Genomic DNA, 17,107 nt, shown 5'->3' with positions numbered 1-17,107 from the left:
GTCAGGCTAATTAAAACGGGGTCAGGGGCGTGTGCTTGTGATCGACTCTGCGGCAGTGTGGGCGGGACGCGGCTCCACTTAGTTCTCTACTGCGCAGACTCTGGTCCCGAGTTCTCTACTGCACAGACTCTGGTCCCAAATCAGCGCAATATGGCCGCGCCCTGTTGGGACAATGGCGGCTTCACTTTTCTTCAATGGAAGAGATTGAAGGTGCGTCGTCCATCTTTTTTTACAGTCTATGGTACAAACCCACAAGTTGTCCCAAACCTGTAATAATTTCTTTCTTTTGTTGAACATAAAAGAAGATACTTTGAAGAATGTGGGTAACCAAAGAGTTTCTGGTCCTCAATGACTCTGATATTATTATTATTATTATTATTTACCTATTTATTTATATATTTTTTTAAGTTACTGAGGACCAGGCAGCAGCTGTTTAGTTACCCACATTATTCAAAGTATCTTCTTTTGTGTTCAACAGAAGAAAGAACTTTATACAGGTTTAGAACAACCTGGGTAAATTATGACAGAATTTTCATATTTTTAAAGTGACAGACACATCTGTGCTTCAAGGTATAGGCCTTTTTTTTTATTTATAATTGTATTTATTTATACATTAACTTTGCATTAGATATAGAATCCATTTAAACCTGTCTGTTAGGGAAAAAAGTGATTTCTAGAGAGTGCATACTGTCTGTAGTAAGCAGATTGAACACCAATGCATTTGAGTCAATCCTCTTTAATCTGCACATTGTAAAGCAAATATTGACAATCATTAAACCATCGTATTGTTAATGTCCAATCCTGCAATAAGACCTGCATTCAGATCTATTGAGGGCCATTAACTGCTGAAATCTCCCAATATCTGTGGGTTCTGCTGCACAGTCAGCGAGTGTTACTGTACTGCAGGGTGCTATTCTCAGCTTCAAAAATCAAAACACTTGATTTCAAATGAGCTAGAAATCAACTAAAATACTATAAGTGTTCTTACTCACCTGGTTTTATTTTCAAGGCCTGAAGATTGTGTCCTGGAGGAGCGATACAGATCTCAGCACTGCTGCAGCTGCTTTACTGAACAGAAAGAAACTGCTGCAGAAGAAACTTTATATTGTCACATTTTCACTTTCACATTTCACTTTCACGATGAGTTACAATGATTTTGCACACTCCAGCCCTTCGCTACATTACTATTATTATCGGGTCCAGACTGCTGGACTCTTTCCTGTTGTGCTCCAACATGGAGGAAAGCTTTGTCTGAATCATAATAAGAAACAAAAGAACTTTTGCAATCTTCTCAAAGTATTTATTACCAAATGAAAGCACCTTGGCTGACTTCTACATTTTTGTATGCAACCTCCAGCCATCTGGAAGAAAAATAACATAAATCAGGCATGACTGAAATCTACTGACTGATGTGAAAACCATTATTTACAATCAGGGATTTAGAAAAACTAAATTAAAACTCATTTTCAGCTGCAATTGTGCTTAAAGAATCAAAAAGCCATTTAAAATACATCATGTGTATATTTACTATTCAAATAAATGTAAATGGATGTTTGATACTACAGCCAATATGGTGCTGAAAACTATTAAGGAATATGGCAAATAACATGGCCTGAATGAGGCAAATCTCTGTCGCAACTCTGTTGGGTCTGTGCTGAATGTTGAGTGTATGAGGGAGACATAGAGTTTAAAGACAACTTTTCAAGCTAAACATATACAGTATGCTGCAAACGTATAATTAGCATATTAAATGGCAATACTAACCGTCAGAATTTTTTATTGCAGCTTATCGTCAAATTGGTAACCACGTCATCCTGCATAAAGGATTTAAGTAAATAAATAAATAAAACAAGTGGAGAAAAAAACATTTGTATCAGTGAACACATGGTCACTTTGTGTCCCAGAAATGAGGACACTGTTTATGCTGAATTTGTTACACAGAGTCTTTTCAGTTCAGCAGCTACAAAGAATTTCTTCAAAACTGAATATTGTCCAATATGAATGTTGAGAACTACACTGCCACTTCAAGAACTTGCATCAGAGCTGGAAGTACTGGCAGCTAATGATTTAACTGGTGTAGACATGTTTACATAGGCTCAAGGGAAACATTCACTTTCAGTTGCTTTCAGTTTCACCTTCTGAGAAACTCCGTGTGTTCCTGTAAATGGTGTTTGCTCTTCACCCCCTGCACAGGACCCCAGTTACAGAGTTTGATCGGTGAGTCAGAATGTGCATGAGCCGTGCTGGTGGAAACTGCTTATCCGTTTAATATTTAACCAGCTGTATTGCATTGAGATTATTCATGTCATGAACTGTAAGGGCAGGAATGTGCAAAATCATTGTAACTCATCTTGAAAGTGAAATGTGAAAGTGAAAATGTGACAATATAAAGTTTCTTCTGCAGCAGTTTCTTTCTGTTCAGTAAAGCAGCTGCAGCAGTGCTGAGATCTGTATCGCTCCTCCAGGACACAATCTTCAGGCCTTGAAAATAAAACCAGGTGAGTAAGAGCACTTATAGTATTTTAGTTGATTTCTAGCTCATTTGAAATCGTGTTTTGATTTTTGAAGCTGAGAATAGCACCCTGCAGTACAGTAACACTCGCTGACTGTGCAGCAGAACCCACAGATATTGGGAGATTTCAGCAGTTAATGGCCCTCAATAGATCTGAATGCAGGTCTTATTGCAGGATTGGACATTAACAATACGATGGTTTAATGATTGTCAATATTTGCTTTACAATGTACAGATTAAAGAGGATTGACTCAAATGCATTGGTGTTCAATCTGCTAACTACAGACAGTATGCACTCTCTAGAAATCACTTTTTTCCCTAACAGACAGGTTTAAATGGATTCTATATCTAATGCAAAGTTAATATAACATATAAAGCAGGAACAATGCAGTCTGGAGCTGCTGCTGTTAACCTTGCAGTTGGACTTTCACACAACATTTGTATAATTAAATGTAAATAATTAAATAGGCCTATAATGCATATTATTGTACTATTTTATTGTAGGTTAAATAAAGAACTTTATTTATAAAGCAAAACACTTGTGTCTGATGTTTTGGTTTTGTTTTTTTTACAAAAAGAACATGCATGAATGAGAAAATAAAGTGCGGGACTTGCTTGATGTTCAAATAGTTATTAAATGTAATAAGCTACAAAATAATAATACGCTTCAGCGGCTCGGATGCACACAGAATTACAGTATCTGTCTTGGCGTGTATTCACGCAAACATAGTCGATTATGTCTTAATTGAACCTTTGGGGAACAGTTGGGGAAAAACATCTGATGTGTAACAATATATTAGATCTGTGTATTTTAAACCTGCTTCCTTTTGTATCATTAATATTAATCAAACAATAAAAGAGCAGAGGGAATCACTCCCTGCTATTGAATGAACAATTGTTTTAGCTTTAACAATAATCAGTTTATTTGTAATGGATACATACAATGAAGACTATGCAGTGATTATTTTTACACTTGATTCAATGTATTTCTAGGCTAGAAAAAAACAACAACAATAAAAGACATGAATGACATTTTCTAATGATATTTAATTTTACTAATAATGTTACAACAAATAATTTCAGTAAATTTACTTAAATGTAAGTACATAGTTGTTAAGGCCACTTAATATAAAGTGGGACCAAGAATTTTCCAACAAATGTGTCATATATCACTGAAAATGGAAGAATCTCAGCTTTACTGTGGTATGGCACATAGTCAGCATAATTATGGTTCAAAAATAAGCTTGTCTTTACAATGGAATTTCTCAAAAACATGATTTTCGGAGCCTGACATTCAGCAAATCTTTGACATGGCTTTACTCAAACTTAAGATATCAAGGTTATCATTTCACAGAGTAATCTTTAGATTATGTAGGATGATTGAATGTTGAAAACAGTGAATCACAAAAGACTCACAGACAGGGTCACATTTGTAATAGGATGCCTGATACAAACTGTACAAACTGATTTAATCAATGAAGATTTATCTGCTGTAACACCATATGCTGGTGGTGCAAAATATTATGTAAAAAATTGGTAACCTGCTGTTAGATCTGGAATGAAGAAACAGGGAGTCCAGGGTGGAGATGAAGAGTCTTTAATTAATGTCGCTTACTAGTCAAGTGTCAGATGAGAAGTGGCCCATGAGAAGAGAAGTGCCCAAGAAAAGAAATCCCAACTACATATCTCCCTCTCTGCCTGCTCAAGCATTGGCATACGTCCCGGTTCCCGGGTACACCATGTACTTATCAGTTTTTAACAGAAACATAGGAGGAAGTTCAGCCTTACATATAAAACTATAATCATATGTTACAGAGTATGAGAAGAATAAAGACTGGAAATATTAAAAGCATATATAATCCCACATTGCAATTGTTACTTTAAAGAGCTGTTTAACCCATTAACATTAACTACATTTGTTTATTCATTATACTTAATGTATTCATGTTGATTCAGAATGTGCACAATGCTTCCTGCCATTTTAGTAAAGCGATGTTATTCTGATGCTTTTGATTGGTTCTCTTGTTTGAATTTGCAATGCACCACATCTAACGATTATAACAATCCACATTGCCACTGAAAGCTTTAAAGGGGTCATATGACGTTGCTAAAAAGAACATTATTTTGTGTATTTGGTGTAATGCAATGTGTTTATGCGGTTTAAGGTTAAAAAACACATTGTTTTCCACATACTGTACATTATGTGGAATGTACAGTATGTGGGGAACTCTTTACACTGCTCAAAACTCGCGTTTGAATCATCAGTGGCAAATTCTTTAAATATGTAAACGTACTTACAGGCTGTGAGTCAGAAGCGCTAAACTGTCCTTGCAAAGTTGGAACTTCCCCACATTATAGAAACAGCCTTTGTGCACAGAAGCATTGTAGGCTACTCTGCAGGTTCAGGAAACAGTCCTCTGAGAAAGGAAAAATTTAAATCGCATCATATGACCCCTTTAAGCTACAACTTGCCTGAGAGTTGCCACCATGACGAGTGATAAAAATACCTTTGGGCCCTATGCACTGGTCACCACACTGGCCACCACAAGGTGGTGTACAGATGTAACGGTGTTAAAGAAGATGTGCTGTCCCGATCTAGAAGCGCTCTTCATTAACTGTAAACCGTTCTATTCCCCGCGGGAGTTTCACTCGTTCATTCTCGTGAGTGTTTACATTCCTCCGCGGACGCACGTGAGTCTGGCTTTGCAAAACCTCGCCAATCAGATCACAGAGATAGAGCAACAACACCCGGACTCTGTTTTAATAATTCTCGGGGACTTTAATAAAGCAAATCTTTCCCGTAAACGTGGGAGAGAGCGCTGTACCTTTGGGTTACGAGTCCGACTCTCTAACCATTAGGCCACGACTTCCCCCTGCAATGGGAATGCAAAAGCATTCTTTAACAGCGTTAAAGAAGATGTGCTGTCCCGATCTAGAAGCGCTCTTCATTAACTGTAAACCGTTCTATTCCCCGCGGGAGTTTCACTCGTTCATTCTCGTGAGTGTTTACATTCCTCCGCGGACGCACGTGAGTCTGGCTTTGCAAAACCTCGCCAATCAGATCACAGAGATAGAGCAACAACACCCGGACTCTGTTTTAATAATTCTCGGGGACTTTAATAAAGCAAATCTTTCCCGTAAACTGTCAAAATACAGACAGCATGTTACATGTCCCACCAGAGACAGTAATATACTAGATCACTGTTACACAGCAATAAAGGATGCATATCGGTCCATCCCACGGCAGCTTTGGGGCTCTCTGATCACTGCCTGGTTCATCTTATACCAACCTACAGGCAAAAACTTAAATCTGCTAAACCTGTAGTAAAGACTGTAAAGAGATGGACCAACGAAACAGAGTGGAGTGTTTTTGAAGCTGCTACCACCGATCTGGACGAATTCACAGAGACTGTAACATCCTATATTAGTTTCTGTGAGGATATATGCATTCCTACCAGGACTTATTTAACATTCAACAATGATAAGCCATGGTTTACAGCAAAACTCAGACATCTTCGTCAGGCCAAAGAGGATGCCTACCGAAATGGGGACAGAGTCTTGTACAATCAGGCCAGGAACACACTGAATAAGGTGATTAGAGTGGCTAAAAGGACCTACACTAAAAAGTTGGAAGATCAGTTCACTTCCAATGACTCAGCTTCAGTGTGGAAAGGTCTGAAAGCCATCACACACTACAAGACACCATTCCCCAGCACTGAGGCGAATCAACAACTTGCTGAAGACCAGAATGAGTTTTATTGTAGATTCGAAACCCCCCACACCCGTTCTGACCATCTCTCTACACAACCGTTAACACCTCCTGCAATCACCCTCTCCCCCCCTCCTGCACTTCAAATTAGTGAGGACGATGTGCGCCAGGTCTTCAGGAAGAACAAAAGAAGAAAGGCACCAGGCCCAGACGGTGTGACACCAGCCTGTCTGAAAACCTGTGCTGACCAGCTGGCCCCCGTCTTTTCACAGATCTTCAACAGATCTCTGGAGTTGTGTGAAGTCCCTTCATGCTTCAAATGCTCCACCATCATCCCCGTTCCAAATAAACCCAAGATAACAGGACTTAACAACTACAGACCTGAGGCTCTAACATCTGTCGTCAATTGCACAAATCCAGTTTCTCAGGTTTCTCTCCCAGGCAGGGCAATGTGCAAGAGTCTCCATCCCGTCTCTCTCTGCCACCACGTTCTCCAGTCGCTCTTTTAACTGGTCTCTCCAGGCCAATTACTGCAATCAGACACAGGTGTTCATCATTTTGCACTTGACCTACTTACTCACCGCTCGTCTCCCGTCCCTCTCTCCCGCTGCAGACTTCGCTGAACCACGCCCCCCTCGCCACATACCCCCACCGCCCGACTCAGGCCGGGGAGCCCTCCGGCCTGCAGCCCCCCCCCACCATTTCTGGAGAGGAAGTCAGCTACAGCCATCTGCACCCCCGGCCTGTGGACCACCTTGAATTTAAAGGGCTGTAATGCCAGATATCAACGGGTGATCCACGCGTTGGTATCCTTCATGTGGTGGAGCCACTGCAGGGGCGTGTGGTCCGAACAGAGAGTGAATTCCTGTCCCAGGAGATAATAGCGGAGGGTGAGAACCAAGAAAGGCACCAGGCCCAGACGGTGTGACACCAGCCTGTCTGAAAACCTGTGCTGACCAGCTGGCCCCCGTCTTTTCACAGATCTTCAACAGATCTCTGGAGTTGTGTGAAGTCCCTTCATGCTTCAAATGCTCCACCATCATCCCCGTTCCAAATAAACCCAAGATAACAGGACTTAACAACTACAGACCTGAGGCTCTAACATCTGTCGTCAATTGCACAAATCCAGTTTCTCAGGTTTCTCTCCCAGGCAGGGCAATGTGCAAGAGTCTCCATCCCGTCTCTCTCTGCCACCACGTTCTCCAGTCGCTCTTTTAACTGGTCTCTCCAGGCCAATTACTGCAATCATCAGTACCGCTTTAGAGTGGGCGGGATTATTCACATGTCGTTATAGTTGCATTGCCTCTATTGCTGCGACTCCTGAAAAACTTTTTCATTCCGTGTCGCCCCATCAAGCTCGCTGGATCCGCTCCTCTGCTATCAACGAGAGGAACGTCTGTACTTCCTCAACAGACAACAAAACAGCCCCTTTTTGGTTGTTAAAAACCAACCAAAAAGTTGTTTTGAGCTTGTTCAAAACAGTTGCGTTCGATCCTTCGCTGGCTGTGCTGATTTAAATCTAGCGGTTCTGTTGTGTTTGTGTTGCACGTTCAGTGACACAGGTAGTGACGATTCTCTCCGGCCAATCCGTGATCAGCAGAGTTTACACGTCACGTTTTGGTAACGGTATGGTTCGCTTGGAACCCCAACCGAGGTGGTACTAAAAAAAGTACCAGGTACTGTACCCAGTGGAAAACCCCCAAAAGTGAACCGTACCGAGCCGTACCGTGCCGTACCATGCAGTGGAAAAGCACCATTAGAGAGCTTCCGACTGATGTACAGCACCGGCTGCTCCTCACCCTCTATGTCCTGGGCCAGGACGGCTCCAAGCCCCCTGTCCGATGCGTCTGTCTGCAACAAGAAGGGGAGAGAAAAGTCAGGAGAGTGTAACAGTGGCCCGCCACACAGAGCAGCCTTTACCTGGGTGAAATCCTGCAGACACAGCTCCGTCCACTGGACTGGATCTGGAACTTCCTTTTTAGTGAGGTCATTCAGTGGGCTGGTAAGGTCCGAATAATTAGGCATAAACCTTCTATAATATCCTGCCAGCCCCAGGAACTGCCTCACCTCCTTTTTGGTCTTGGGCCTTGGACAGGTTGCAATTGCTGCCGTCTTACTAATTTGGGGATGCACCTGTCCATGACCCAAGTGGAAGTCCAGATACCTGACCTCCACACGCCCAATCGCACACTTCTTCGGGTTGGCCGTCAGCCCGGCCCCTCTCAGCGCTCGTAGGACAGCCCGCAGATGCGCCATATGACGCTGCCAATCCTGACTGTAAATGATGATGTCATCTAGATAGGCAGCGGCATGCAGCCGGAGGATTCTGTCCATGAGCCGCTGAAAAGTGGCCGGTGCCCCGAACAACCCGAAAGGAAGGGTAACAAATTGGTGTAATCCAAACGGCGTCGTGAAGGCTGTCTTTTCTTTGGATAAGGGCGATAAGGGGATCTGCCAATATCCTTTGGTTAAGTCCAGTGTCGAATAAAAACGAGCTGTACCCAGTCGATCAAGCAATTCGTCAACCCGCGGCATTGGATAGGCGTCAAATTTCGACACCTCATTCACCTTGCGATAATCCACACAGAACCGAACGGAGTCATCCATTTTAGGTACCAAAACTATCGGGCTTGCCCAATCGCTGTCGGATTCTTCTACTACCCCCATCTCTAACATCACCTCTAATTCAGACTGAACCACTTTCTTTTTGTGTTCAGACAACCGTTTTCAGCCGGCTGCGTACAACCACACCCGGCTCCGTCTCAATATGATGCTGGATGAGATTTGTTCGACCGGGCAGGGGCGAGAACACGTCCGCAAACTCGGCTTGCAATTTTGCTGCATCAGTGAGCTGGGAGTGTGAGAGGTGATCTCCCCCTGGGGCCAGAGCGAGGGATTGGATTTTAGTGTTCACCTCTGGCCCGAGATCTTCCTCTCCACTCACTGCCATCACCAGCATCACCGGTTCCACCTCGCTCCATTTTTTTAGGGGGTTAAGATGGTAGATTTGACGTGCCCCACTCCTGTCCGACCGAATTACCTCATAATTGAGATCTCCCACCCGCCGTGTGACCTCAAAGGGTCCTTGCCACTTGGTGAGTAATTTAGAGCTAGAGGTTGGGAGCAATACAAGTACTTTATCTCCCGGTGCAAAATCACGTAATCTGGTTCCCCGATTATACAGCCGGCTCTGCTTGTCCTGGGCCTGTAACAAATTCTCCATAGAGAGCTGCCCCAAAGTGTGGAGTTTTGTTCTCAGGTCCAGCACATGCTGAATTTTGTTTTTGCTATCTGAAGTTCCCTCCTCCCAAGCCTCTCTCAAGACGTCCAAAACCCCACGGGGCTGGCGACCGTAAAGGAACTCAAAGGGGGAAAACCCCGTGGAGGCTTGCGGGACCTCGCGCACAGTGAACAAAAGGGGTCCCAGCCATTTATCCCAATTTTTGCCGTCTTCGTGAATGAACTTTCGAATCATGGTTTTCAAAGTGCGATTAAATCGTTCCACCAGTCCGTCTATTTGTGGGTGATAGATTGTGTTACGTGACATAAACACCGTGCCTTGATCAGTGAGAATCTCTTTCGGGATCCCCACTCAGGAGATTATACAAAACAGGGCCTACGCCACACTTTTTGTGGAAATGTTGTGGAGCACCACTGCCTCAGGGTATCACGTTGCATAATCCACGAGGACTAATGCAAAGCGCTGCCCCTGTGCTGACCGCTCTAATGGAGCTCAATCCCTCGAAGGGGACCTGCATTACAGTAAGAGGGCGCAACGGCGCTTTTGGGGAGGACGGGGGATTCACTAATAACAACTGAGTTGTATCTTGTTTTGTCTGAGCGTCTTGGGTCACTCGATAAAACCTATTTTTTTAAATAGCAAAATAGGGATAAGAAGGGGGCCGTGCCGGCTGGAGAGGCTGCCCGTTGATGGAGCAGACTTGTTCAAACGCATTTTTCAGCGTCTCATCCCGAGACTGCTCCAGGGGAAAATCATTACGCTCTGTTAGGATTAGCCTCTCGGCAGCGCTCGGTTCCCCTGTCGCAGAATCGGTCAGTCGCGGTTCCGCCTCTCCCATCTGCACGGCCGCCTCCCCTCCCCACTTCTCCTTTTTCCAAGAGACATCCGCACACAAATACAGGTACCCCAATAAGTGACTAAAAGCTGGCCAATTAGTTCCCAAAATTAGCGGATGCCTGAGGTGTGGGTTAACTGCAACCTCCACTTTATGCTTCTGTCCCCGAAACTGGATAGCTAGGAGCATTAAAGGATACCTCACCACATCCCCGTGTACGCACCGCACCTGAACCACACAGCTCTTATCCAATGCCTCCGGCTGAATTAGGCTTTGATGGATCGAGGTTTGGTTACATCCTGAATCCACCAGAGCCCAATAAGTGCCCCCCTTAATACTCACAGGTATTTGGTACATGCCAGATTGATCGGGGGCAGCCTATGGGGCATTCGGGACCCAGATCAGTGTCCCCATCTCCATCACCGGACACCAATCAATAAAGTGCCCTGGGTCCCCGCAACGCCAACAGGCCGGCCCAGACTTCCCCGCCGCCCTAATGGCAGGAAGCGGATCAAGCAATTGGCCTGGAGAGAGCGGAGGAATGTAAACAGGCGAGGCGCTCGAGCTGGCCAGCCCCGCCCTCCTGGAGAGGGGCCTCAGTCCAGCGGACTCCGGTGCCGGACCACCCCTCCATCGGGGCTGCGCTCGAGGTGGGAGATTCACCCGGGACCTAGGTAGAGGAACAGGCTTAGAGGTAGAGGAGAGGGGGAGAGAGAGAGAGACAGAAGGCAGGGTTTCGCCAACCCCATGGCATGCCACCATCTGGTCCTCCACCAGTTGAATGGCCTGGTTCAGCGACGCCGGCCGGTGGCACTGGACCCACTGCGCGGTGTTCTTCGGTATCCGCGCGATGAACTGTTCCAGCACCACGCGATCGATGATCTGGTCGACGTCGCTTCCCCCGGCCAACAGCCATTTGCGGCACGCATCCCGGAGCTGCTGAGCCATCGTGAAGTGCCGGCCATTTTCCCCCAGCTCTAGCGATCTGAAACGCTGGCGGTGTTGTTCGGGGTTCAGGCCGACCCGCTGGAGGATGACTCATTTGAGGTCATCATAGACCAGGAGGTTCTGAACTGGCAGCTGTTGTGCAGCCATCTGTGCCTCCCCCGAAAGCAGTGGAATGAGACGCACTGGCCAGTTCGTCCGGGGCCACCCACATGCCTCCGCGGTCCTCTCGAAGAGGTCGACGAAGGCCTCCGGATCATCCTGTGGGCCCAACTTGTGGCTCAAAGGCATGTGGGCTGGCAGGTCCGGGGCGGCTGGACTTCCCCCAGCCCGAACCTCCTGGTCCATCCAGCTCCGGAACAGCTCACGGTCCTCTTGCTGTGTCTGGACGAGGGCCCGGAATTGACGTTCCTGATCCTCCCTCAGGTCCAGCAGCGCTTGATGGTGCTCTTGATGGAGTCCCGCGAGTGAGTGGATGACCTCCGCAAACGGTGAACTTGACGGAGATGACATGATGGCGGCGGCGTTATCACTTCCTTCCCGGGTTTCGGCACCAGTGTAACAAGAGTTTAGAGTAAGGAAGGAAGTAACGAAGGTTGGCGTTTGGAGACTCGTGTAGCTTTATTCAGTAACTAAAAATTCTAGAAAACAAAAGTAGTGCCCTCAGCGCGTTCACACAATGTCAATTGCACAAATCCAGTTTCTCAGGTTTCTCTCCCAGGCAGGGCAATGTGCATGAGTCTCCGTCCCGTCTCTCTCTGCCACCACGTTCTCCAGTCGCTCTTTTAACCATTCTCTCCAGGCCAATTACTGCAATCAAACACAGGTGTTCATCATTTTGCACTTGACCTACTTACTCACCGCTCATCTCCCGTCCTTCTCTCCCGCTGCAGACTTCGCTGAACCGCGCCCCCCTTGCCACAGTTACTAACATAACCCTTGTTCTCTGAGATAATGGAACAATCATTTGGTAGCATGCCGTGAATCATGATTTGCCCTTAAAATCATTTGTATGCACATTTCATGCAAAAATTTGTATCTACGCATGCTTAGTAAATGAGACATTGTTTGTGTGGTGCACACTTGCCCATATGGTTAATCTGTCCATGTATGGAGTCTCATTCATTCTTATGAGACTTATGATGATTAAATGTCAATTAATAACAAATCAGTGACGGTAAAATTCCTAAATAATTGTTGATCTTTTATTTCAAGACCCTAATTTAAAGAAACATGTCTTGGAGTGATCTCTTCTACCCTGGAAATCCCCAAAGAAGGGAAAGGCTTATCCGCAAAAGTCAAGAGCTTCGAGAATTGATGAAAAACAACTTCCGAGCAACCAACCAACTCATTGAGGCTCTTAAGGAGCACTTAGGCTTGTCCTTTAGGCGAGTCGTCTTGAATGAGAAAGATACTGTGAAGGAGAACTGTGATGTAATCATTGAACGCATACGTGAGATCCAGGCAGAAGTCAAGAAGATTGACCAGCAGATGAAGGCGAAGCTGGAACCGACGCTGTATGAGAAACTGAAGAACATGTCTCTGTCTGTTCCTGACTATCAACTATTCTCAGGAGTTGTTAGTGCAGTTTGTGGCATTACAGCCCTTGCCTCCATTGTTCTAGTTGCCTGGCTAATTACAAATGGATACATTCTGACAAACATTACACTGACCTTTGGTTTAATTGGAACAGGGATTATGGCCACTGTTGTAGTTGGGGTGTTATTCATGGGGATCGGTATGATTATTGGCGCCATCCTAGGAGGTATTGAACGTGATCAACTCGAGAGGGCCCTGGAAGAGTATGACAGGGCTTTGGAAGAATTCAGGCCAGCGTCTGAAAAATATCAGGATAGTATAACCTATGTCAGGATAAGACTTGCGATGAGTCAATAAGCAGAAAATTACATCCACAATGTGATTTGTTCCTATTTTACAATTGTGGATGTATTTTTTTCATGAGTGTTATATAGTAGTAGTAGTAGTAGTAGTATACTTTATTGTACTTGAGAGGAAAATTGTTGTGGACTAAATGTTGCTGCAGACATACAATAAACAGATAATAATAACAATAAAAACAATGATAAAAAGAAAACCTCAAAATAAGATCAAGAAAAACTCTTGTTAAACAAACACACCAATGCAGGTACAAAGGAAGTATTATATTGATTTAACTTACACATTGGGATTCTATATCTTCTACCAGAGGGAAGCAGTTCATACTGTAAATATAAGAAATGAGTCTGATCACCAAAAATCCTCTCTACCTGATTGAGAACGCATTCATCATATAAATCTTGAAGGTTAAAATGTTTGTCATGCCCAACAATTCTCCATGCTGTCAATAACAGGTGCATCAACTTAGATTTATACTGTGCTGACACGTTACCAAACCATACTGTGATACCATACCTAACAATACTTTCTAAAACAGCTTTATAAAACAGCAACATAAGATTCTTGTTTACTCCATAGAGACGTTAACTATGCAACAAATACAATCTCTGTTGTATTCGAGTGCAAACCCATTCAATGTGTGTTTTCCATGTAAGTGAACTATCTATGTAAACGCCCAAATACTTATAGGTCTGTGACTGGATAATATGATGATCATGTATAACCACATGACGATGGTCACCTATACATTTTGAGGCCAAAAAAATCTCTTCCTTTTTCTTTGTATTTATTATTAGCTCATTTTAATCACACCGGTCAACAAACTGACTTATTTCTGACTGATAAATAGTGCTAATTGTCATGCACATATAGTAAACTTAGTATGGCTGTCATGAATATTTAAAAATATAATTTTGTGAATGCCTATTTAAGCATTCATTTGTAAAAAGTGTAAAGAGAATGGGTGAACTGACCCAGCCTTGTGGAACACCTTTACTACTGCTCTTTTGATGTGAAAGAAAATTGTTTACCTTTACACATTGAGTTATCTGTTAAAAAAAGAATAGTACTACTTAATAATACATGGGTTTACACTCAGCTGCTTCAGCTTATCAATTACCAAATGAGGTTGAATCGTGTTAAAAGCAGAGCTAAAATCAATAAACAAGCATAAGCTTTAGGATCTTCTAAATGCTTCAAAATCAAGTGCATAATGCTGGTAATAGCATCTTCAGTTGCTCTCCCTTGTCTATAGGCGAACTTTAAGGGGTCTAGATTACTAGCGACCTCTGCTTTTAACATAGATAAAACACACTTTTCAAAACATTTCATAATCACAGATGATAATGCAACCGGTCTAATATCATTATTCTCTAAAGGCCTAGCTATCTTAGGAACAGGTATAATCAATTTTCTTTTCCACAAACTGGGAACAATACCTGAATCCAAGGATTGTTGAAATATAGGAAGCCAAGCTGGAGTCAGTTCATTTGCACAACATTTAACAATATGGGGAGAAATTCCATCTGGGCCTGCCGATTTCTTTGAACAAATATGTTTTTTAAACAGAAGTTAATCTGATTCGGATCAATCAATAACTTATCTTTAATAATATCTGAAAAAGACTCCATTACACCAATACTATTCTCAGAAATATGCCCACACTTCTCAGATCATAGATAAAAGTCATGTAAATCATTCACTTTATGTAAGTAATCAAGAAAATAAACTGTATTTCTGAAAGACTGCATATTAGTTATAAATTTCATAGAGTCCCATAGCTGTTTAGGGTTAGACATATACAGTTTTTTCTCCAGTAGTTCTTTATGTTTCTTCCTGGCATCTGTTAATAGTCCATTCAACTCCTTCTGAACAAATCTTACTTCAAGACTATCATGATTGCGAAAAGCCAGTTTCTTCCTGTTAATACAGTCTTTGATCTCCTTTGTTATGTAGGGTTTATTGTTGGCATAAATGATCACTTCCTTTTTTGGTATCACATTATCGGTGCAAAATTTTATATAATCTGTTATTACCGTGGTAGTTTCATCAATATCATCGCTATGGAAAACTTACCAATCAGTACAAAGAAAACAGCCTCTCAAGGCTTCAACACTGTCTTTGTCCTTTGACCACACATTAACATTTTTTACCAAGGGTTTGTGTCTCTTCAACAGAGTCTTATATGTCAGAATTAAAAACACAGTGTTGAGATCAGAGTTTGATAGAGGAGGCCTTAGTCTGGACGTGTATGGCTCTTTTATGTTCCCATAGCATTTATCTAAGACATTTTTACCTCTTGTGTCGTCTTTAACATACTGTTCATACCCGGAGAGAACTGTCTCTAATTTACAATGGTTAATATCACCAAGAATAAAAACCGGCGCTCCTGGTGTACCTTGAAGTTGGGTTTGAATACAGCCTCCTATAATGCACTCAAATCTTTTAGGTGTTTGTTAAATGCTGTATCTAAATCTGCCTGCTACAGTCTCTCTGAATTCAACGAAATAAACAGTTTAAAAACATTAACCAGTGATTCCTCAAGTTTTTTCATATGAAATAAACATTGTCAATGCAAAAGTTCAAAACCTAAAGGTTTCAATCAAATTATGTCTTTTAAATCAGTAGTGTGATGTATTCAGGAAGCAACAAATAACAGTTGTGTTTATGTGCTGCTAAATGCAAGTGCTTTCCTCTTGACCAACAGAAGGCATCAGAATGCTGTCTGTGCTCTTTGGCAAGAAAGACGAGCTCAAGAAAGGAGAACTGATAAGGTACACCCAGACCCTCCACCACTATGTGCACAAATACTTCAACATCACCAACAGACTTTTAGAGATACTCAACGCTCACCTGAATCAAAGCCCTTCCCCTGCAGTGGAAGCAATTGAGAGTGAAAGCATTGAGAAAAACTGCGCCAGGGTGAGAGATGTTATGCGCCTGATCCTGGATGTTTCTGAGAAGGAGAACAAACATGTCCAAAAGGAGAAACATGATCTTTATGAGCAGATTGCCTTCTCTGGAGTGTCACTGAAGGACAAGGCTGCAGTGGTAAAGGATCTGCATCAGAAGACCATGGGACTCTTGGGGAACGTCTTCGGCCCTGTAGTCGCTGTTCGACTGGCAAACAGTGATCTGGGGAGGGTGATGCCTCCAGTGGAACAGAATGAATTTCAGCCTGTTCTGACATTTGCTCTGGGAGATCTAGTGCAGAGCAGTGCAAGAATCACTGAGCTCCTGTGTAGATCAAGAGAAAAGAGCGTGGATGAAGCCACACAGTTGGTGGAAGATGCCCTGTCTGTTCTGAAGACGCCCTGCGACTCCTACAATGACATTCTCTGTGAAGTGGAAGCCTACACCACCATCTTGTCTGAAAACATGTAAAGCTAACTTATGAAGACAGCCTTTTCTCAGAGAGCGCAGTAAAGGTTGTGTTGATAAATCCTCCAATCGTGTTTTTATTTTTTCAACCTTTTTTAAAATTATTTAATAGATTTAGTTTGTCTTATAATTATACGCCACTATTAATTCAGCTCACCTTGGCTGAGAAGATCCCAAGATTGTCATTTAGCCAAATTGTGTGGTTTATAAGTTTACAATTAATGGCAGAAATTAACTGTTCAATATATTGTAGATATTAAGTAAATATCTACGAACAATAAATTCCATGATATTTGTAAGAAAAATTTAGCTGATTTATCACAAGTTGTTCCTCATCATTAACATTTCTTGCTCTCTATACATCCATAAACTGAGAGGCTACTCTAATACATGTATATATTCAGGATTGAAATATGTTATCTCATAATAGTTACTTGTTTAGTGGAAAATATGGAAATATAGAAGTAGGTTTCTGCATAATTCTCTAAATGATGAAGTTAGTTAAAATGCCACTATTTATGTGTGTCAGGTGTTGCTGTGGTAAAGAGCTCATGACAAAAGAGAATTTAGAATCAAAAGTCTTATATA

General features: G+C 42.9%; 1 protein-coding gene across 1 annotated transcript; it reads left to right on the top strand.

Moving 5' to 3' along the window:
• Positions 1-2,400: 2,400 nt before the first annotated feature.
• Positions 2,401-16,585, top strand: LOC107690531 (uncharacterized). The gene is made up of 2 exons (XM_016488888.1): positions 2,401-2,498; positions 15,846-16,585. Exon 2 carries the CDS (start codon positions 15,857-15,859, stop codon positions 16,520-16,522), a length of 666 nt encoding a protein of 221 aa, XP_016344374.1. The 5' UTR covers positions 2,401-2,498; positions 15,846-15,856; the 3' UTR covers positions 16,523-16,585.
• Positions 16,586-17,107: the final 522 nt, after the last annotated feature.

Source organism: Sinocyclocheilus anshuiensis, unplaced genomic scaffold (assembly GCF_001515605.1).
Source record: "Sinocyclocheilus anshuiensis isolate Anshui unplaced genomic scaffold, SAMN03320099.WGS_v1.1 scaffold2600, whole genome shotgun sequence".
Lineage (NCBI taxonomy): Eukaryota > Metazoa > Chordata > Actinopteri > Cypriniformes > Cyprinidae > Sinocyclocheilus > Sinocyclocheilus anshuiensis.
The sequence above is the reverse complement of the archived record's forward strand: the minus strand, read 5'-3'. Positions and strand labels throughout refer to the sequence as shown.

Excerpts from the sequence above, each read along its gene's own strand:
- LOC107690531 (XM_016488888.1), top strand. The coding sequence starts at position 15,857 with ATGCTGTCTGTGCTCTTTGGCAAGAAAGACGAGCTCAAGAAAGGAGAA.